Here is a 23,192-nt window from a genome sequence, read left to right on the forward strand (position 1 = left end):
TCTTCCATTCTATGCACTTGAATGAATCTTAACCATCACCATCAACTTCAAGTGTTGATGTACCATTATGATTTAATTGCTTGACTTCTTCAAATCCTCATCAATATCTTGTTATCCTATAACTGTGGCATAATGTTTTCCTATTCTGAATTTGCCAAAATCAAGTGTGAATCTACAGAAGTCACTTAACTTTTCTGAACTTCAAACCCTTCATCTATAAAATGCATTAGATGGTTCCTAACATCCTTGCCAACTCTAAAAACTAAGATCTGTGAAATACAGTCTAAGCTCTCCTACAAAAGTGTTAATTTATTCCTTTTATAGTTGGTACTAATCTACCTTCTGCTTTTGACCACTGCCCTTTTGGGGCAATCAGACATGTGTGTTTATGTCTTAAACTTTAGCACAACCATCATATAGTACAGTGTAATCCAATTCTTACGTGACTCTGCATATTTTTATTTAAATGCAATGGCCTTCTAATTTCCAAGGACATTAAGACTATAATTCTAACATACAAAAATTGGGACCTTTGAATATCATGGTGGGATTACAGTTTTTCAAATACAGGGGTCATATCCTTTTTATGTTTTATATAATTAGTTCTTACCATAATATATTTATCACATGTTAGAAGATTTTCCAAAAAGGTCTGCTGATATCTAAGATGAGCTGTCTGTAACCTGATTTCATAAGTTTGACTGGCAAGCAATCTGCTAATATATTCACTCTGCCAGTACTTTATCACTAGAAATTTACTGTACAATTTAAGGTGTTTAATATCTGCTTGCATTGTCATGTAAACAGCAAACAGTTGGTTAACAAATTTGCATAAATACTGTTTTTCTTTTCTTTTCTTTTTCTTTTTTTTTTTTTTTTTTTTTGGTCCTGATGCACTAATGCAAACTCCATCTGTTTCACAGAAGGTAAAAATACCAGTTCAGATTTTTCTACCTTCAACTTACTATGGATTCCTTCAGGTTGTCATGCAAATCTCATTAAATTCTATTTTACACGAAACAGGCCTCCTTACTATGGATAGGTTCTGCAACATCATTTTGATGTCAAACTCAGAGCTTAAGAAACAAGGTATTTTATAGTGAAAACTTGGAGAACCAAATATCTAGAAGTTGGAAGAGAAAAACTAGTAATTTTCATCCCTACTTTAACCAAGGTGTTTACATTCATCGTATTGACAGAGCAATCATTATAGTAAACCCAAAGGGATAAGCCAGCATCTGTCCACCTTTGAACATACAGAATTAAAAAACTTATTCTGAGTTACCCAACTGAAATATTGACAACCTCATTTCTATTCCATATAGTATAACACTTGGAATAATGTAGAAAGACCAATTTGAAATTTTGTTGAAAATTTAACAGTTGCTATAATCCTTGCAGTTGATAACTACATACATATTCCGGCAGAAGCACTCACCAAGCAAAAATGGAGTTATGTCAACAGAAGGGGCAAAATCTTAGAACAGAGCAGTTTTAATCAATGGTACATTGGTATGTTTAGCCATTATCATAGAAATGTGAAACTTCTATAAGTAAAGGAAACATTAACACCCAATCATTAAACATAATCTCAAGCTCAATGTGCATTGCACTCTGCATTGGGATCATGAAAGAAGTCAACTCAAGGAGACAGTTCACTCTTATAATCCAGAAAAAATATAATAACTATGTTTTAAAATATATACACATGAACAATGGGCAACACTGAAACCAGATATAGCACCCATCTGTCCTTCTCTGAAAAACTTCTTCCAAGGCAATTATTCTGCAGTATGCTCTATATCCTACAATAATATAAACCCTAAATGCATGCCACTTTATGTCATTCCACAATAAAGCTCTTCACATTTTGATAATACAGAGTATATTTTTTATAATGTTTAAGCAATGGGCAGCCACAGAGATTAAGCACAATGGAATATTTTGGTTGGTTAAAGTACACACACACACACACACACACACACTACCTGTTAATTTTATGGAAATGTGTATATCTCATTAGGTAGTAAGATGTCAGGTTAACAACAAAGAACTCTTTTAGCTTCATTTGTCAGGGATAAATAAAATATAAGTGTAGATTAATGTCCTTAGTGCTTCTATTTATCAGAAAAAGTACCTTTTGAGGTGCTAAAAACATTTCCTCCACTAAAGTTTCAATTCTATGCTTCTAGGTTTAGTGGGACTGCTGACCAGGTTTTATGTTCTTCCTTATCAATTTAAGAGTAACAAAACAAAGCAAAAATATGTTTTATGGAAAGCTTAATGGCCTGATACACAGCCAAAAGGAAAATGTTAAATGTGAAGGAAATTGTCAAAATACAAGACACTCTAATAGTTAAGGAATAAAAGTTATGTTAATTGCTTATTAACATCAGTTATAGAAACAGAGACAGAAGGTACTGCAATAAACAAGAAATAGGAGTTTGGAACTAGAAATAAGGGGAACACCCCATATTTATTCACAGACATTAAAAATATGACATATTTCCAGACATACTGAAGATGATAAAATGAGTTACATTCATGCCGTTGTATGGAACCATCATATAGCATTAAGGATAATGAGCTGCTCCCTGTGTATTCAATGGAATGGATTTAAAAACTAGAATATCTATAAGATTTCAAGACATTCTCTAGTTTTCAAAATGATACTTTGGAAAGCCACATGGTGATTATAGCGGTATTCCCCAAAAGAACCTATTCACTCTACAAACATGTATGAACAGTTTATGGAAAATACAGTGCTGGATAACATGGGGAGTGTGAAGATGAAAAAGACATGATCACTATTCTCAAGAAACCTGACTCCACAGTAGAAATTTGTTCACTGGGAGAACGTGATTCATTAAATAGGGCTCTAATTTGCAGAGATCAAAAGCTTTATTCAGCCCATAGCTTTCTATTTTTCCTCCAGAAGTGTAAAGTATTTACATAATTTATTTGGTTTCCCAGAGAGTCAGAATTTGCTTGAATGTTGAATGTATGTCTGACTTTCACAAACTCCCCCATACAATGCAATATAAGTGCAGCTGACCCTTGCACAACACAGGTTTGAACTGCATGGAACCACTTATGCACAGATTTTTTTTTCACCAAATCAGTAGTATTGTAAATGTATTTTCTCTTCCTTATAATTTTCTTACTAATATTTTAATTTCTCTAGGTCACTTCATTATAAGAGTATGGTATATGATATGTATAACACACAAAATATGTTTCTATCGACTGTTCATGTCATTGATGAGGCTTCCAGTCAACAGCAGGTTATTAGTAGTTAAGTTTTTGGGAAGTCAAAGCTATATATAGATTTTTGACTTGCAGGAGGGTTGGTATCTCTAACTCTTGGGTTGTTCAAGGGTCAGCTGTAGATAGATACGTATGTATACATACACACACACACACACACATATATATACAGATATTCTTACATGGATATCTTATTATGCCTCATTGAAAATAACTGGACCAAAATTGGATTATTATACTTAAAGTCCCTTGCCTATTCCACACATTTTTATTTTTTCTGTTAATCACTATAAAGTTCCAGAAACCAACTTCATTTGCTATAAAAATTTGAAAATCATTAAGCAGGAATCACTTATTATTATAAATAATTATCTTCGCTTCACTTAAAAATCAAATAATTTTGTGCATTTTTATTTTCTGAGGAGTAGTGTAAGAGAAAGAAAATACAATGAAAATATAAAGTATAATTAGAAAACCATAATAGAGTTACCAAGCTCTTAATGCAGAAAGAATGGTTATTTGCATTTGAGCTATCATTATAGGTAGAAAATAATTTGGTTCTGTATTAAAATTATGACTGCTTGCATTGCAACTCAACAGTACTATTGTACACAAAACTTTAAATGTCTCTGCTAATGACAATGTTACTTTTCATAATTAAAAAAAGTCTAAATATGCCATATGCTTTCCGTATAAAAGGACGGCAAGCATTAAGTATGGAACTGTATGATATACCAAATTAATCTAATGTTTTATTGCTGACATCATTGTGAAGTATTCAAATAGTTCTATAAACTAGTGTATTTTCAAAATAAATAGCATACCTGTTTAAACTGAAATTTGAGCATATGTATTTATTTTCACGAGTCAAGTTTTTCTGACTAGAATCACTGAAAATTCATAGTTTTATGTTAAACAGATACTGAGCCAAGAACACTAAATAAATTTTCCCCTCCAGTGCTACAGCAAATCACTATTAATACTATTGCCTGTTAACATGAAGCAAAACAGATGTTATTCTCTACAATTGTATTCTGAATATAAGCAGACAAATGCATATTATAGTTTTAATAAGCTTGAATACAAGTCAACTTTCATGCTTTGTCAAACTTTCCAGCAATTCCTAAAATGTCAACCTTCAATACTCTGGAAAGCAAGTTTTATTTTATCTAGTAGTTAAGTATTATCTTTTATTTGGGGCCTCCCTCACTATAAATTTAATGGAATGACCAAAACTTCACAAATGCAGTAATGTAGTTGCTACTATCATACATGAAACTTCTCAGCTCACTTACCTCCTCCTCCTGTTTCTGAATAAATTTGTTCTGTTTGCATGTATAAAAGTTCATGTCACCACACTTATTAAAGAAGTCTGTGGTGCGTTGGAAAGAGCATTTGATCTGGAATTACATTATTTCCAAGACTACTTCTATCCCTTAGTAACATTTAACTGCCACAGTGCCTTGGTCACATCACCTGTAAAATGCTCATTACTGCTCTAACTCACCATATTTTGGGGGAATATCAAGTAAGATTACGTACGGAAAAGTCAAATATAAAGAAGTGTTGTTCACTAGAGAAGAAACAAACCTGCACCCTTTCTCTGCACTTAACAAAGTGGTAAACCAACCACTTGAAATTGGCCTCTTCTCAACCCCAGTAGAAAGATACCAGCAGCAAAATTGTGTGGATTCTAGCTAATGCTCGGGATGCCTCTTACTTAATAAAATAAATACAATTAAATTAAATTTTAAAAAATCCACCTCTTGCTCTTCCTCTCCATCTCTTGGCTCTATTAGTCAAGGTAATTCTGAAAGTCAGCCTGTAATCGACCTTTCATGTGGGGCCCTAATGTGTAGTGCCTTTGTTTGTACACGGTTCTCAAAGTTTCAGCCAGGGCCAGCAACTTTAGTATCCTGAAAACTTGTTAGAAATGCAAATAATTGACCCCACTCCAGACCTACCCCTGAATCAGAAACTCCCGTGTGGGGCCTAGCAGTGTGGGTTTGAACAAGTCCTCCAGGCGACTCTGATGCACGCTCACGTCTGAAAATCACTGCAGGTCGTCCCATCCTACCCATCTATGCATGGCACCTTGTCATAACTCGCAGGTGACTTTTCACCTCCCTCCTTCACAAAGCACCACGCGTCCCTCCTGCATCGAGCACGAGCACTGAATCGACAGCTCAGATTGAGGGGAGACCCAGGGCAGGAGCCCGAGCCCCAGGACGGGCCTCCGCCGACCCCGTCCCACCGGCTCGGCTCGGGAGGCGTCAGGCGGGGGTTGGCGCAAACACGCCGCGGGCCGGCTCCTCGGCCGCCGTTACCTGCACGAGCGTCATCTGCGAGCCGAGCGCCAAGAGGATCTTCTCAGTCTTGGTGGGGTACGGGTTGTCACGGTGCTTGTAGAGCCACTGCTTCAGGGGCCGCGCCATGTCTTGCAGGGCCTGCCGCTTGTGCCTCACCTTCCCGCCATTCTGCCTGGCCCTGAGCATCGGGGGAGGGGGAGGGGGAGGGGGGAGGGGGCGGCCCGGGTGAGCGGCGCCGCCCGGCCGCTGTCCCCGGGGCCCCGGGGCCCCCCGCGCCTGGACGCCTGGACGCCTGGGCGCCGTAGGCCGCGCGGCCCGCTCTCGGGGGCGTCGGGCTCCGAGGGACGCGCCCGCCCCGCGCCCGCCAGCGGAGGTGAGGCAAGGACGGAGCCGCACTAACGCGCATCTCGCTTTGAAATGGCCTGCTTGCCGCCAGGGGCACGTGGCGGCAAGGACACTGTCTTGAAAGGCGGGAGAGCTTGGCCAGCGGCCAGCGCCTAGAGCTGGAGGGGACCGGACGGTTGTTAAGCGACCTGAGGGAAAATGGTATTTAGGCTCCGGATCTCGCAGCGGGGCCGGCCCCTCTCCCCCGCGCCCGCCCTAGGGATGGGCCCGGTCAGGGTGCTGCCAGCTCTCGAACGTTCCCGTGGGGAGCTCACGCCTGCCTCTCCCGCCTCTCGGGAGCTTCCCGAGCTCAACCACTGGACGGCGGGAATAGAGCAAGGGATGCTGGCGGTCCTGCCGCCCCCGCTCTTTCCCACGGAGCTATTTTCTTTGATCCTCTGGACAAAGGGGAAATTCTCCACGCAAGTGTTTGTGGAGGAAGGACGCAGAACCTTAACCCCCCACACACACACACACCCACACACCACCCCAGGGGCCTTTTCCCGACTGAAGGGAGACTTTAAAAGGTATGGAAAGCTCGGTCCCTGAGCAAAAAGCACGTTCAAAAAGGGAGGGAAGAGGCTGAAGCAGCGCGGAGCCCTAGGAGGCTTCGGCGCTGCGCTCCCCGGCGGCTCCGGGAGGTGTCGCCGCGCGCCGCGCCCTGCGGCTCCGGGACGGTCGCGCGCCTGCGCCGCAGCTTCCAGGACTTTCGCCTCCTGAAACACTTTGAAGTGCAACTCAACGCGAAAGGACTGGTAGTGACATTTCCACGAAACCTAATCTCTATTTCACTAACCAGCAACGCCGCAGAGCAAGCAGCTGATGCAATCTTTCAGGTGGAGACGGCCAGGACGGCCGCCCCTCTCCCGCGGGGCGCTCGGGGAGCCGCCGCGACGCCTCGGCAGCCGGAGGGAGCTGCCGGCCCACCCGCGAGTTCCCGCTCCGCAGCGGCCCCTCACCCCACCAAGCCGAAACCCGGCGCGGCAGGCCGGCCGCCTCCACCCCCCCCCCCCCCGCCCGGGCTCGCAGCGGGCCCCGCCGAGCCGCGCGCGCCCGCGCCCGCGCCCAGGGCGCCCCGCGCATTGGCGACCTTGCCAACACCTTCGAGGCAGCTCCGAGGCCCCGTCGCGACAGAAGATGGGGAAGGCCACGGGGCCGGCCTGACCCGGGACGCCCTGACCGCTTGGCCCTGCCCTGTTCCTTGGCATCGCGCTCAGCCCCCTCTGCCTAGCTCTCAGCCGCGTCTGCACCCGTGGGCCGGAGCGGGGCAGGCAGCCCCCACCCTGAGATGCAGGTATCGGGGCCCGAGGGGCCGTCCCAGGTGTTCTCACTTTCCAACAAGCCTCTTGTGAGCTGTCCTGATGAGCTGATTCCCCTATATTTCGAGAAACTAATGCTCGAGACCAGGGGCGGAGACCTTCCCTCCCGGGGACTCTGGGTCTCTAACCCAGGGGCCTGGCTGCCACTTGCACGCCCCGCGCCGCTCACCGCTCCCACTGTCCCGGCTGCAGGCGGGCGGGGGTCCCGGGAGGGTGCGCGTACCCAGTCCTCCGGTGTCTCAGGCCGAGGTTGTCCTTGAGGGGCGGGCCGTCCGGAATGCCCACCTCGGGGCGGGCGTGGGCACTGTCCAGGACGCCACCATAGGGCCGGCTGCCCCGTTCCCGCTCCGCAGCACCGCGGTCCTCAAAAAGCACGGCGCCGCTGAGCTTGTTGAAGACGATGGTGTTCATGGTGCGCGCTGGCAGGGGCGCGCCGCGCGGCCGCAGCGCCTCGAGGCCTGGCCGCCGGGAGCTCCGCAGGGCTCGGGTTCTAGACGAAGAAGATGCATCACGTTACTCGCTCAGTGCTCACGGCCCAACGCGTCCCGAGCCCCGGGCTTGGCCGAGGCTCTGGGCCCGGGAGCCGAGGGGAGGAGCGGGGCTGCGGCACCTGGACACGGGAATCCTTGCTCTCCCCACCTGGCTACACCGCTAACCCGCCAGCCTCCCCTCCCCCCCAACCCTGCTCGCTGGGGGGACAGGTCCCTACCCTCCTTCTGGCCCCCCGACATCGAGTTCCCAAGGAACCTCAACCAGGAATAATTTACCTGCGTTGGCAAAGGAAAGTAATTCCTAAACGAGTTCTTTTCTTGGTTTTAATCTGGAAGAACTGCAATCGGGTTAGCGGAGCCCGAGAGGCGCGGGGAGGGGGGTGTTGGTTCTTCAGGCACACGGAAGTCTAAAGCATCGCGGAGCTCCCACTCGGGTTAGAAGGAGGGATTGGAAGGAAGGGAAATTTGGGGGTAATATGAACGACTACATCTGCAAGTCCCGGTTAATGAGTCCCAGGCCACACTGGGATTCCGGGGATTTTCATGTTTTCTAGATCCTGGATGGTTTGGCTGAAACCCCTGCGTTCTAATTCTGGCTAAGGTCCCTGGGGGTAGGGGTGAGGGCAGGGAAAGTCAGCTCACTCCAGAGCTAGAAAGTTAAGTGGCGTCAGAGGCAAATGCACCACTTTGTGTCCCTCCCCCCCACCCCCGCCCGCTCCAGGACGCGCAGGGTCCCGGCGGGTCAAAGGCGCCGGAGACCCGGGCCTCCCGGAACCCGCTGTCAGTGCGGTCCTCTTCCTCAGCGCGGGTGTGAGCCTGGAGCTCGGAGCCCCTCCTCACTCGCCCCTCTCTGGAGCCTCGGGGAACCATTTCAGAGGTTGCATAGGTGTCAGGAGCGGAAGGAGGCATAGCGGTCCGCGCACCACCGAGCCTGCGGCTTCCATCCTTGGAAAAAGCTTGCAGCTCACCTCCGGGGTCGCGGCGGCCCCGAGCCTCTGGCCGCAGAGCGCCGGCCTCAGGTTCAAGCGCGCGCCGCGGCGGAGCAGTGGAGTTACCGCCCCCATCACCCCGCCTCGCGCCTCGGGGTAGCTCCTGTTTCTCCCCAGCCGCCTCCGCACTCCTGCCAGCGCCCCCTCACCCCGCCCCGCCCGGGCCGGGGCAGCCACCCCAACACCGCCAGATCTTCTGCCTCGCAGAGCGCCCACACTCGCCAACGCCCCCTAACCCCGCCCTCCCGCCGCCACAGCAGCGGCCACGCGCGACACTGAGGACCGTGACCACAAAGATTGAGAGACGGCTACCGTCAGGATTCCTGGGGAGGTGCAGCCAGCCTTCTGCGGAGTGCTCAGTGCACTATAAGGCTGAGTCCTCCCGCGCAGGCAGGTACGTGTCTGGAGTGTGCCCACAGCCTCGGCGAAAAGTGTCCAAGCAAATTTCCGTGCTTGCAGCCCCTGTTCTAAGGTCAGGACTAGCCTTGGTGGTGGTGGTGGTGGTTTTTTTTTTTTTTTTTTTTTTTTTAAATCAGTGCGCGTAGTGCTTTGCGTTCACGCTGAGATGTTTGTCCAACACACCCTTTCCCACTCCGACTGTGTCTCTCCGCCCCGTGGTCCCATAGTCAACGGCGAGTTTTTCCAGGCGACTCCGCCGTGAGGTTTGCCACCCCGGACCTTTTCCTGGCTGTCCCAAGCCCACGCAGAGGTCGCAGCCACAGACACCCGGCGCAGTCTGGGTCTGCAGGCTGCAGGCGAGTTGGGAGGGGGCTGCAAGGGTCCGAGAGCCGGGTCCGGAAGCGAGGGGTTCGGGGCGTGGGGCGTGGGAAGCGCAGCTGCCGGCCCTCACCCGGCGCCCAAGCGCAGTCCCCAGCGCCCCTTTCTGCTCCTGCACCCCCCACTTCCCCTTGCCCCGCCTCGCTCCAAACTGTCGCTTGGGGAGCTCCCTGCGTGTGGAACTACCGCACCCGACGCCCGCGAACAACTGTAAAGCCGCGCAGGAGCGGCCACCCCGGGGCGCGGACCTCGAAGCGGGGTGGGGGCAGGGCGGGGAGAGCCGAGGGCAGGAGGCAGAGGGAACGCGCCCCCCCCCCCCCCCGGAGCCAGGGCGAGCCGCGCGTCCCCCGGCGCCGAGCACGACGCGCGACCCGAGGGCTGTACCTGTGGCGGTGCGGCCGGCGGCCGGCGGCAGGGCGGCTGGCTCTCCCGCGTCGAGGCTAGGCGCGCTCCCATCCCCGCCGCATGTTCTCGGCGCGGGCTCCAGCGCGCTCACCGCAGCCACCGGCGTCCTCTCGGCTTTATTTACGCAGACGGGCGCGCGCGGCCCGGGCACAGGAATACCGAGGCCTTCTCATGTTTCTTGACTGCGCGGCCCAGCCGGCGAACATCCTGCGGGCGCGGTATCCACGTTCCCGGGCCGGCGAGAGGAAGCCTCAGCACCCTCCCGGCCGCGGGGACTGCCGTTAACCTCGCAGACGAGCCGCCGCTGTAGGCGCCGCCGGGGAGGCCCCCCCGGCCCCCCTCCCCCCCCGCTCGCCGGGTCCTCCCCAGCGGGGCCCGGCTCTCAGATCCACCGGCCCCGCAGGCGCAGAGCAAAAGGGGCTATTTCCTTCACACTTAGGGGAGAAATTGGAGAAGCCGCAAGTAGCGCTCGGCTCGGGCTCCGGGAGCTGAGAGACTGCGGTGCAAATCCCGCGTCTTAGCTGGCCCGAGAGCCGGAAATTTAGCCACGCGCGGCCAGCAGGAGAGTGCGCTGCGATGCGCCCTTCATTTGCTTCGCGATTAGCGGGAGAGAAGTTAGAGCTCAGGTTTGTGCCTCTAACGTGCGAGCATATCACGGGAGGTGCTTGCGCCCCGGGAGCTTCTTTTCTGGTGTCACCGGGCTTCTGAGGTCCGGGTTGTCTCGGATCCAGGCGCACGTCCCGCGTCCGAGGCCAGGGCTGGAGAGGCTGCGCTCGCCGTGGACACAGGGGTGGAGGGAGGCAAGGCTGGGGCGAGGCGAGCCCAGGTGCCCAGCCCACGGTGACCCAGGTAGAAAGAGAGGGCGAGCCCAGGGCCAGGGACCTGCATGGAGGAAAGGGCATGGAACTTGGAAGAATCCCGAGCTGGGACACAGTGCAAGGAGTCAGAATGCCTCTCAGATTCCCTTATTGACGATAGTTCTCTTCCCACCATCACCCTAAATATAAGAGTAGCGAAAGCTGTAATTTGGGTGCAACGGTGAAGCTCAGAGCTTCTGGCAGCCTTGAATATCCTCCAGGCGCCGAGCACGAAGCCGCCCGCGTACTCGCCGCGGGCCTTGCCGCCGCAGCGACACCTTCATCTTTTTGTAAGAGCGAAAGTAGATTTTCCCAAACCTGAAAGTTATGACATCATTATTCTTTTCTCCTTAAAGGTGGCTGGTCAGCTCTGGGGCAGAGGCCCACCTAAGCATCTTCCTTTTATGGCCCTGGAAGTGGTTAAATATATCTCTATATTAAAGCTACTATTTCCAAGACTAATCACACCTTCGAATTTTCCATTATGTTATCTCCCAAAATACGCGATGGCAAACCCGGCAGTGGCACAATCTAAAGCAGAACAGGACGAAGGTTTAAGTTTTTGCGCGTTAGGCAGATAAATATTATCATTTGAGCACATTCCCCCCTGTCCTTGTTTTCCCTTCATGTATAATTTGAGGTTGGAACGTTAGCATTTTGTCATTGGGGCCGCACTTGACTTGCTGAAGTGTGAATTCAATATACACATCGGTCTACAGAACTCGCTGTGGGATTTAAAGTCCCATCATAAAATTTCAGCCACAGACTTGCAGCGAATAAGTTTCACAACAATTGATAAATTGATAATTCACAGGAAGAAAGAGAGGGATTCTCTCCTATGGCTCTATGATGGTGGTCACCAGTCATTATAATGAAATCAGCTGTAAAACGCCCCTCTGACATCTATTTTGGTCAGCTGTGCTGTGTAAAGCAACAAGCATGTACTTGGTTGCTTGTAATTTCATTGTACAGTACTGAGTTAGGGAGTAGTATATACTGCATTTTGTTGTTTTAGTCTTAACTGCATTTACACAATTTTAAAATGCACTTAGAGGACTTTCATCTTAGATATATTTACGTATAAGATTTGTTTTCTTAAAATGTGATATAAAATATACAGCAAAATAATCTTTGTGTGAAACATTTTTTATTTGGTATAGGAATAAATATACACACCTTTGTCTTAAGTCACTGAAAAAGTATTGCAGAATTATTTTAGATTATAGTTTAGTAATTAGAATCCATTTTAAAATGAAAAAAAAAACAGTGAAGGGTTGGTTTTTAAATGAAATCATATGGAGGATCCCTCCATAATATACAAATGGGCATGTGTTTTCTGATAGACCAAAATTTTTATTTTTGCAAGTTTCATCCTCTGTGCAAGAATAAAGTTTCTTCTTTATTTTAACCCACAGTTCAGACACAGTTATCATTATATTAAATTCCACCTCTTCTGAAGATGAATTTTACTGAGCTTCTAATGCTATGTTGTAATCTCAGCATATGAAATGCTGCATTATAATCCTCAGAAGCAAACCTTCAAGTTTTAGAAAACATATCAGAAGACCTAAGAGAATATGTAGTTTGTGGGAGATGGCCATGTGCAGGTGAAAGAAAAAACAGCTTAGGCCAGAAGTCAGAAAATTTGAGTCCTAATCTTAATTTTGGTTAGTTTGATCTTGGTTTAGCCTGAACTTACTAAAGCATAAAAGATGAAGCTATTAAGTTTTCCACAAATTTGCCATATGCTATTATTAAGATTTTTTTTTTAATGTGAAAGCAATATATTACTACTGCTAAAGCTAGAAAAATGTTAAGTAACAACATTTGGCAGAAATCTTGATTCATTCTGTTAGACCTAGAGTGTCATTATAAACATAAGCAATTTTCACTTTCTAATAAAAAAAAAGCCTTCATTTTAAGCATTTTGGTATTTTACCAAGGAGCCTGACAGTTCAGAACAAATATTGATTAAAGTTTTTGAAAATAAGGATTGCTTTTAAACTCTTTTTTTCTAGTTATTACTTATAGGCAATGATATAAATTACAAAGCCAGGGAATGACTGTCACTTCCCGTCCAAATGTTATAAAATAGTAAATTTATGAACAAATAGCAGGTTCACCTCACACTTGGCCAGTGTGACTTGTAGAGATACATGTCGAAGTGCATAAGGGAAACAGCGAAGCCCATAGTGAAAGCCACAGCTGCAGAAACGTGGTGGGTGAGCCAGCAGAAATGGGAGCCTCCAAATTTCTCACAAGGCATTTTTTGCTTTGTTTATGATTTAATTTTAATTGCATAAATAATGCAGGATAAATTCTCTCTGAGAGGGCCTTCTCCATAAATTCACTCACAGCCAAGGAACAGAGTACAAGTGAAAGTTCCTCGTCAGCCAGCTCCACCCAGTCACGTTCCTGGGTAGCAACCACCAAGAGGTGGCCACTGCTGATTTGATGTGCAGCCTTTGGCTCCTTCTTCTCTGGGTTCACATACATGAATGCAAGCAAATCATCATAGTTTCGCTTTCTGACCTTTTGAAATAAATGAGACCATAACTTATGCCCTTATATAAACATACACAGACACACAGAATTAAACTAAAACTCGCTTTTTCATTCGATTTCATAGAGAACTTTCATATTAGGACATATATATGTAATTCCGTATTTTTAAGTCTTACATGATGCTCCATAATCCATTTAGTCATTCTCCATCATCATTTCTGCCTTTTCAATTCTCACTATAATAAACATTAAACACCTTTGTTGGACTATTTCTGCACAAGTGTAAGCATGTTTCTAGGAATCGCTATACAGATGTGGAATTCCTGGGTTGAAGGAGACATGATTTAAAAATTTTGATAGATATTTCCTAATTTCCCTCCAATCTATGCCCCTAAAGTCCCCGTTTGCTGACGTGCTACATAGCATTTCATATATTTGGACATCATAATGTTTGCCAGTCTGATGAGTAAAATAGTGTCTTATTGTGTGAGAAGATTTTCATTTGTTTATAAGCCATTTGTATTTCTTAATTAAAGAAACTTGCTTATAATTTTATTAGATGCCTTGTTAATTTTATAAAGATCCTTTATAAATCATTTTTCCATGATATATATGTTTTATATAGTGCAAATATGTTACCTGGTCTGACATCTGCCTTTTGCCTATTTTGATTTTGCCTTATAGGGGGTTTAAAGGTGAATATAGGTCAATAGGTCTGCATTTTCCTTTATGAATTCTTGGTTTTGTGTCTTCCTTACAATTTTGTGTCTGTATTTTGTGTTTTTATTTTCTTCTAATGGTTTTAAAAAATTATTTTCACTTGGCTCTTTAATCCTCTTGGAATTAATCTGTATATGTTGTGAGGTGGAAATCTAACTTGATTCTTTTCTCTTCTTCAGTTGAATAGCTAGTTATTCCTGTGGTGTCCCTTAAAGAGTTTTCCCCCACTGATTTGAAATTCCTTTTCTGGTGTACATGGCGAATTCCTTTCCAATGTAGATTGGTCTAAGAGATGTTGCAAAACACCCAAAAGGCTGTAATAAATTTAATCTTCAAAATTTTAAAACCATCTTGCGCTCCAAAGACTTCCAATATTATTCTGTTTCTAATTTCAGAGCATGTCAAGTATCGAAATAGTAATATGCATGGCCTGGTTATGGTTCTAATTTAGAAGGCTAATTCAACACTGTTCTAGGACGAAGCTGCCTTTTATTTTGTCATGTCCTGCTCGAAGCAGGAGAGCAGTTTCGGGCAGCCATAGTCTCCAGAGTAGAGGACGGCTGTACAGAGCTTTTCAAATGCATCACATAACCAAGTGGTAACTGACCACCAGCAATATAAGGTTATTTGTAAAAGTGATGAGTCCCTGCCATCCATCATTTGAAAAAGTAAAATGCATCTTTTTTTTTTCTTGCTCAATACTTAATGGAATGCGAATTACTTTTTTTTTTTTTTTTTTCACAAAGCAACCAGTCAATATGAGAACCTTCAATCTGCTTGCATATTAGTCGAATTCACTCTGGACAAACATGCAAATATTTTGTTGCCAACACTCCTCAAAACGTTAGCTACATAAAAAGTACAGAAATACAAATAATGAACAGTCAGTAGAGCTGAGATCCAGGTGGGTTAATGTTCTTCTTCTACTTCCCAGAGCTTGAGACAGGGCCTGAAGTAACCGTGAAGCACTAACACTTCATCTTTTCGTTTCATTCCAAAATATCTTCGGTAGCCACCAATAATCACAGAGTCTCTACTCCATTATACACATGAAAATATACTATATTGTGGAATCTTGAGGTGAAATCTGGAGAACGTTTTGTCCTCAAAATGTGCATTGAAATACAAGAATTTCTCCCAGGAGACTATTCTATCTTGAAAATCAATTTGCTTGCATATCAAAACGTGGCCATTTAAATATAGTGAAGACTTTTGATCACCAGCTAGTATGACTCTATGTTTGGAACCAAATGGACTTCAGGTACTCAATAGAGTTTTAAGATGCAATTACTCTATGTACTTCATGCTGTATCAAGCTTTTGGCTGACCCCACCACCCCATCCATCCTCCCTGCTTTCATTTTTATTCTGTTTTCATGTATGTGTGGTTTATTTGAATAAATTCACCAAAGGAATGCGTGTGAGCAAAAGTGATGTATTCAACTTTTGCTTAATCTGCTTAAAAAGAAATTGCTTGTCTTCTTTAACTCTTCCCTGTTACCAAGGGCTGGAACACGGATGTGACAGTGACCCACATCTATTGATCAGATAACAACTCAAAGAACAGCAGAGAGTCACAAGATGAAAGGAACCTGGGGCTTTGAATGGACCACATGGATGAGAGCTTCCGGGCTTGGGCTCAGATAACTCTTTCTGGGAATGGCTGGACAGTAAATGTGTGAGGTTTTGTGGGTCATAAGTTCCCCGTTCAACTCTGCCACTGCAGTGTGAAAGCAGCTGTAGATAATGCTTGAGTATGAATGAGTCAATGAATGAGTGTTGCTGTGTTGCTGTAAAACTATTTAATGGACACCGAAGATTGAGCTTTATGTAATTTTCATGTGCAACACAATATACTTCCCTTGACTTTTTTTTTTCCAGTCATTTAAATATGTACAAACTGTTCTTACCTCAGGAACAGAAACAGACAGCAGGCTAGATTTGACGGGAGGTTGATTTTGCTGGCCCCCCGCACCTGGGCTATTCAGCTCTGGACTCTTATGAGGGACCAATAGACTTCCCCTTCTTGAAGTCACAGTACTTTGGGGTTTCTTGACAAAGGGAACTTAGCCTATATGCTCCATAATGCACACCTGTACAAAGTTACCGCCAGCGGGCTTAAGCAAAGCACTTTTAGATGACTGGAGGCTTTCCCAAACAGAGGGAACTCAAAAGATGTCAAGAAAGCATGCTTTCTCCCCTCTCCTCCTGAGAATGTGTTAAATATGTTTAGAGAATCAGCCTAATTATTTTCACAATATTTTTAATGCTGTTCTTTTTGTATTTTAACCCCCTTTAAAAAAAAAGTATTGACATACCTTTAGACACGGTATTGTTTGGGTTTTGATGCTTATGTTTTTTTTAAGTCATGGAAAAATGGTGATTAATTTATAAGGATTACTGTTTTCTAGCTCACTTCCTCCTGCCTCTCCCCCAAACCCCACAAAATTCAAACTATTTTTTCCATTGTTTTCTTTTAAAATAATCAACAGTAAACATTTATGGGACACCTGCATGCAAAATCCTGTGCCAAGAACTGCATTGAATTTGATTTAAAAGACATGATCCTTGCCTAGCTTAGAAACTTGTTAAGAAAGCCCCAGAAAACAAACATACCTCATCTAAAATGTTCTAAGGTGTCTGATATAAAGATTGCTTGAATCCAGTAAATCTGTAAATCATCTGTAGAAATTGCATGAGGGAGCATAAAGACGATAAAGGGCCATTTTATGTGTCTGCTAAAAATTTTGTAACCATATTACCAACATCCTTCCCGAAAACATGCAAAAAGATCATTATTTCAGAAATTTGAGCCTGATTGAAAAACAGCATTTTCACCTCTTACATCAGACATTTTCAAGTTTTATGCCAAAAACCTCTGGGTTTCAAGAGAGATTTTTAGGGCTTCCATTGGAAAAAAAAAAAAACAAAAAAACAAAAACAGCAAGAGTAAACACAGGAGTTGTTAGCTCATCTTTCCTGGTCCAGGCCTTCCTGAAACCTGCCTCTGGTCCTCCACCTTTACACTCTTTTGGAAAACTCTTGAAGGGAGAGGGGGTTTGGAAGAGACGAGTTTTGAGAATAAACTTGTCATATGTGGCAGTGAGGTAATTCTTGAGAGAGAAGCCTCTACCTCTCTCCTAAGACCAATTCTTGCCCAAGTGTCTCGGCTCCAGACTACCCCGGCAGGCAACTTATTGGGGTGGAGTGGTGGAGTGGAGCAGTTGGGCCTTCACCTAGAACTATACAGTGATCCTAAGTAATTAGCTATCTGTTTGTTTTGATATTCATTGATCTTTGCTAAGTGTGCTTTGATGTTGTCAGCTACTACAAATCCTGTTTTAGAAGGGAGTGTGGGCTATACAAGAAAGGGAAAAGGAAAAAAGGTGTTTATGCCAATGAATTGTGCAATTTAAATAGCCCAAAGTCTAGGATAAGAGAAGCCCTGTAATATCCAAATATCACAGTTTTTTTTTTCTTGGACCTGCAGTAGCGGTCAGCTCAAGACAGAATGTCCTAATGCTGCTCTTCTGGACTCTTATAAATGGGGACATAGTTATGGAATAAAAAAATTTACATCATATGCACATGGCACTTACTACATGCCCATGTACCATCGTAGGCACTTAACTCATGTCATTCTCACAGCCATCCTTTGGGGTAAGCACCTATTAGTGCCCATTTTGTAGAAGAGGACGCCTAGGCCTAGAATTGCCCTAAGTCACGGGTTGATCACTGGTGGAGTTAGGATTTGAATGCCGTCAGGCAGGTGCCAGAGCTCATTTGCTGAATCACCTAATTCTGACTAACCGCCTCTCTGAAGGTACGCTGGAAGGGTAGAGAGAAAGAACGTTACTTGACTGCATCATTGTAGGCACAGCTAAATACGTGGTTGCACACCTTTTGGCTCCTCATGCAGCAGCAGGAAATTTGACACCAGTGTGTTTGCTTTCCTTTCTGTATGTGACCTTGGTGGGGAGCAGATAGACTCTCAGTGTCACCCAGAATGTGCTGACTTCCCACAGCTCCGACATCATTGCAAAAGGCTGTACTTCCTGTTAAATTTCATGTGTGTGTTCACACTCAAAAGCTAATAACTGCTGACTCTTCTGTGGGTTCTCTCAATCTGGAGAACATCCTTCCTACCAGGCGGTGAAGTGGTTCAGCAATGAAAAACAACATACTTTGGAACACCCCCAGCGATCTGGAAATGTTGCTCTGTTATAGGAATAGACACAGCATGATTGTAAGTGGCATATCCCAAGTGGGGTGAAAACCAGTCGTTTGACTGAGAGGCCTAAAGAGATGATAGTGGCTCCTACAACTTCATGAATTTCTTGCTGTTTTGTCTTGTCTTGTTTTGTTTTGTCTTGTTTTTGTTTGGGATAGCTTCTAGGCCTCCCTCTAATATTCGTGTAGTCCAAGGCAAAAGTACAAATGGACGCCTACACACCATATGTCTAAATATTTAAAAGTTACAAATCAAGCTAAAAACACTGTTAAATAAAATATGTCACATCCCTCTACCTTGACAACTATACTATCATGATGAAAAATCAAAAACTATTTAAAGTTATGATTTTTCTTTGAAAAATATTGAAGACAAGTTGGTTTAATTGTTACTGCACATGTCTGGATGTTTTGTTGTTGGACTAGCAATGTTAAATGAGTAATAAAATGAAAGAGACACAATTTGTAATTTATTATGTATTTATTTAGTTAAATTTATTTTCCTTGTCTTCATTTCAGTAAAGATCACTGTGTTATTATGATCGATATGCTCTCATAACTTGTGTTCTGAAGGAATTCAAATAAAAAGTAATTCTACTAAAAGTGTCCAAGATATATTGAATATATGAAATAAGTGAATATATTTTCATCAAGAATGTACATTAAAGCAAATATAGAAAATTTTAGGTTTAAAGTTATTTTAATATAGTTTATATATTTTTAATATATATTGTTATGAAGTGCTATTTCATTCTAAAACATTATATGTAACATTCAAATAGAAAAGAAAAATTAATAATTAATGAATATAGGGTTTTAAATAAAGCTGAAATTTTATTTAATATTTTGGAAAATTAATTTAGAATATTCCATATAAATAAAATTATCTGTTCATGCTAGTGTTCAAGGCATAGCTGGTTGTCAGTGTAAAGTATTGATATCTGATTTCATGAATGACAGTCTAGATCTACACACTTATCAATCTTTAAGTGTTATAAATTGTTTAATATTGCAAAATGTTCTGTCACTGCCAGGTGCAACCACTGCAAAGATTTGCTAAACATTGAATATCTTGTATTGGAGAAGCAAGAAAGTGATGCCAGGCACTTCTGGAAAACAAATACTATATGAAGCAAGGCTAGATTGCATTCAGAGGATTTGCTGAGTTGATTAACTTATCTTTTCTCTCTGCTCTTGAAAGAAATGCTCACCTCTAATGTTCTTAGCAGGATAACCAAAACCTTTCCAATATTTGGAAGTGATTACCTTTTATCCTCAGGTTATACAACAAACAATGTGTAGAAGAATTCCTATGGGCCCTGAATGGTATTGGTCACAACAGCAGATTTTTTGGTTTAAAGTCATTCTAATGAGTGCTAAGTCCTATACAACAGAGGCACTGTGTGCTCTTTAATATAGTTACCTGCACACATGTGTGTGATGTAGGTACTTTCAAAGAAAGGTTCAGGACAGTGGCCCCTTGCCTGGGTCTAAGGGTGATACTGGTTGTTTCGAGTGCTTTTAAATTTTTTGCATTTATTTACGTACTGATTAACTGACTTCTAAAAAATTTATTAAACTTGGGTTCTCTGATGAATCAAAATGAAATCACACTTACTGAATAATTCCCATGAGTTTATCCTCTGATGAGCCTACAATGATTAATGCATGTGACAACACCTGAAGTGACAGAAAGGAGTGTCATTTTTAACAGGGCAACATACATTTTTAAGAGGGGCAATTATTACAGAGCCGTTCTTAGGAAACAATATTTTCACTGAGGGTCAGGGGATTATACACTCGAGCGAAGTCAGCTTTTCTGTTTTTTTTTTTTTTTTAAAGATTTTATTTATTTATTCATGATAGTCACAGAGAGAGAGAGAGAGAGGCAGAGACACAGGCAGAGGGAGAAGCAGGCTCCATGCACCGGGAGCCCGACGTGGGATCCGATCCCGGGTCTCCAGGATCGCGCCCTGGGCCAAAGGCAGGCGCCAAACCGCTGCGCCACCCAGGGATCCCGCGAAGTCAGCTTTGCAAATTATTTCCCTTAAGATGAATGAGGAGACAGCTGATTATGGGCACTGCATATGGCTACTACCACTTACCAGCCTTATTCACAGGCAATCATGAGCTCCACAAAATGCTTTTTATTTCCTTCAACACCATGTTTTTCAACATGTAGCTTGTGAACTGCCTTAAGCAGGGGTACTTGTTAAAAATGCACATTCCAGATCCCAACTATACATGCTGAAAGTCAGGTTTCCTGGGCTTAGGCCCTATGGCAATGCTAACACAGATGTTTCTCAAACCATACTTAGGGAAAAAATTGATTTAGGGCAGTGGCGCTTAAGCTTTTTAAATTATACACCCTGATTAGTAAAAAATATTTTGGGCAGACGTCTCTAATATATAATCATGTATTTGTAAATAGTCTATGTGCACTATTGTCCTATTATATCATGTTAATTCTAAAACACAAAAAAAAATTTTTTTAAAGGCAAAGGTAAGTAATATTTTTAAAATATCTTTTTCTCTCAGTGAAACAAAAATATTTTTTGCTTCCAGCAAAATATAATTGTTAATAAGTAAATATATATTAATATGATCAACAGGTTTTAGTGAAAGTTTTATAATTTGAATTGCTTCATAATTAAAAAAATCTTGGCTTAATAATAATTTAAAAGTTGGGGCTCAAGTTCAGGTTAATTAGAGACTTGTTTTTCATGTCATCTCAAAAAAAGATACTTCAAGACAAGACAGATTCACACAGAATAGGTCAATTTCAGACCACATTTACCATTTGTTTTCGGCCCACCCACAATTAAAAGAAGAGTTTGCTTAAAATTATGCTTACAAGTCTTTGGGGATCCCTGGGTGGCTCAGCGGTTTAGCACTGGCCTAGGGTGTGATCCTGGAGTCCCAGGATCGAGTCCTACATCAGGCTTCCTGCATGGAGCTTGCTTCTCCCTTTGCTTGTGTCTCTGTCTCTCTCTGTGTCTCTCATGAATAAATAAATAAAATCTTTTTAAAAAAATTATGCTTACAAGTCTTCCTTGATATCAATCAGTTCTTATAAATTAATCACATGTTGCATTTTTATTTTCAACAACTGACTTTAATAATTCGCTTAAACTCTTTGAGAAATTTTTAAAAAGATGTGAAAATTTCTGTTTTCAAGTTTTTAAAGTGTGATTGGAGTTTCAATAGGCAATACAAGTCATTTTAAGGAGCAAAATCACACAATGGTGGGTACACTTGTAAATCATGAGTGTCTTTTGGAAAGCAGTTACTTTCTCAATTATTGTTAAATGTCATCTTTACCTGAAGGGGGCAGATGAAGAGTGTTTTATGCTTTTTGTTCTTAAATAACAGCTAAGGTAGATTCCCATTGAAAGTCATATCCTCAAGAAGATAAACAAATGACCATGGCTTTTAAAGCTGAAGTTTCAGAGTTGTAAAGGAAATGGTGAAAATGATGAGGCTGCCAAGAAGTGAGCATAAGCTAGATATTGGGAGACCTGTGTTTTATGTCCACTGCTTTCATTTGTATCCCATAAAAAAAGAGCAGTCATGGATGCTAATTGCTGACATTGCCAATTCACTGTGGGAAGGGTATGGAGGCCTCTGGGATAATTGGGTGCGTAGTGGAATTCTTTACTGTGAGGGAGAATAGTAACAATAGCAAGAGCTCATAATTATGGAACCCTTAGGTGCCAGGCACTGTCCAGGGTTTTATATGAATCACTTCATTTCTTACACAATGTCCTGGCACAGTCCTAGAATCAGGTTTTTCTGGATGAGGAATCTGAGTTCAAGGTCATATAGCTACTAAATAATGGAGCCAGGAGTCTGGCATGTTAGGGATTTCATTTGTGGATCTGGGGATTTAAAATGCAGGCCTGGCCCTGGACCTACGATTATGACTCAACTCTGACTTCCCAGTAAGATGGAGGAGGTACTAGAGGGTGCCTGGGGGGCTGAATGCTACACACTCAGGAAACCGACCAATCTCCTGTGGAAGGTGCCCTCTGCAATCTTAAATCTGCAAATAGAGCAGAGGCTAAAATAGCTGATCTTGTCAGCTGATCTTGTGGAGCATTGATTTCCTGAAGACTACAGCCTTCTTTTTTTTTTTTTTTTTTTGACTACAGCCTTCTTGGCAGGATTTCCCCGGTTGTTTTGGATCTCATTTACTTCAGAATGTGTTTCTTTAATTTCTGTGACATATAGAGATGCAATATTAGTGGCTGGGGCAATTTCTTGCCCCATTATAAATATTAGTTTATGTTTTCTTGGAGGGCTTCCTCTGATTGAGTCAATACTTTAGCATCCATTCTATTCCAGGCATTGTGCTTGATTCTTGAGATACAGTGGTTTCAAAAATCTGTCCCTTGCCCTCAGTCTAGACAGAAAGAGGTAAGTGGGTAGGTAGTTAATATAGCACGTTGAGATTGTTTTTAGGGCTAAAACAGCGTGCAGAGACTTGGAAAGACAGAAAGTTTCCCAAAGGGATGATTTGAAGATAGCTAGGTGGAGAGGTACGGGCTGCAGAGACTTCATTCACGTGTGTATCATCATACTTCAAAATAGGTATCATGTGCTTCCTATCTCTTTCCTCACTTCTGTCCTTGCCCAATACCCTCTTCACAGATTTCCTTTCATTGTTCTTCTGTTTTTAATTCCTTTCTTCCTTTAAAACAGAATCACTTTCTTATGTTCAGAAGTATATTATTAGCAATAAACAAAAGGAGATGAGCAAATCTTCACCAATAGTCCTTACCGAAGATTAAGAGTTCTCTGTTTAAAGTCATTGAAAATTATTGCAGTAATCAGTGTGAGGTACCAGAGAGATCTAAAATTCTAAGGGCATTAAATCATGGGCACTCCCACCCTCAGTGTTTAATTCTTATAGTTTTTAAACCACACACACACACACACAC

The 23,192-nt window shown here is 43.5% G+C and overlaps 1 protein-coding gene and 1 long non-coding RNA gene across 10 annotated transcripts in view; one reads left to right on the forward strand and one right to left on the reverse strand.

Annotated features, from left to right (window-relative positions):
• The window catches only part of LOC144309720 (homeobox protein Mohawk-like), a 67,948-nt gene extending 57,905 nt beyond the window's left edge, over nt 1-10,043 (reverse strand). For 3 of the 9 annotated variants that reach the window (XM_077890821.1, XM_077890827.1, XM_077890826.1), the window contains exons 1-3: nt 8,047-8,467; nt 7,503-7,769; nt 5,595-5,754 (exon numbers count right to left, since the gene is read on the reverse strand). In XM_077890821.1, coding sequence (XP_077746947.1) covers nt 5,595-5,754; nt 7,503-7,690 — 348 coding nt within the window. In that variant the 5' untranslated portion in view covers nt 7,691-7,769; nt 8,047-8,467. Of the gene's footprint in view, nt 1-5,594; nt 5,755-7,502; nt 7,770-8,046; nt 8,468-8,738; nt 8,856-9,071; nt 9,582-9,920 lie in introns of those variants that run through there. The other 6 variants (XM_077890829.1, XM_077890830.1, XM_077890822.1 and 3 more) reach the window with 5 other exon arrangements.
• Nucleotides 7,003-23,192, forward strand: part of LOC144309722 (uncharacterized) — a 49,835-nt gene continuing 33,645 nt past the window's right edge. The window contains exons 1-2 of the long non-coding RNA XR_013375627.1: nt 7,003-7,254; nt 8,492-9,153. This is a non-coding gene — a long non-coding RNA (uncharacterized LOC144309722). The remainder of the gene's footprint in view (nt 7,255-8,491; nt 9,154-23,192) is intronic.

The sequence above is a fragment of the Canis aureus genome, unplaced genomic scaffold (assembly GCF_053574225.1).
Source record: "Canis aureus isolate CA01 unplaced genomic scaffold, VMU_Caureus_v.1.0 ptg000196l_RagTag, whole genome shotgun sequence".
NCBI lineage: Eukaryota > Metazoa > Chordata > Mammalia > Carnivora > Canidae > Canis > Canis aureus.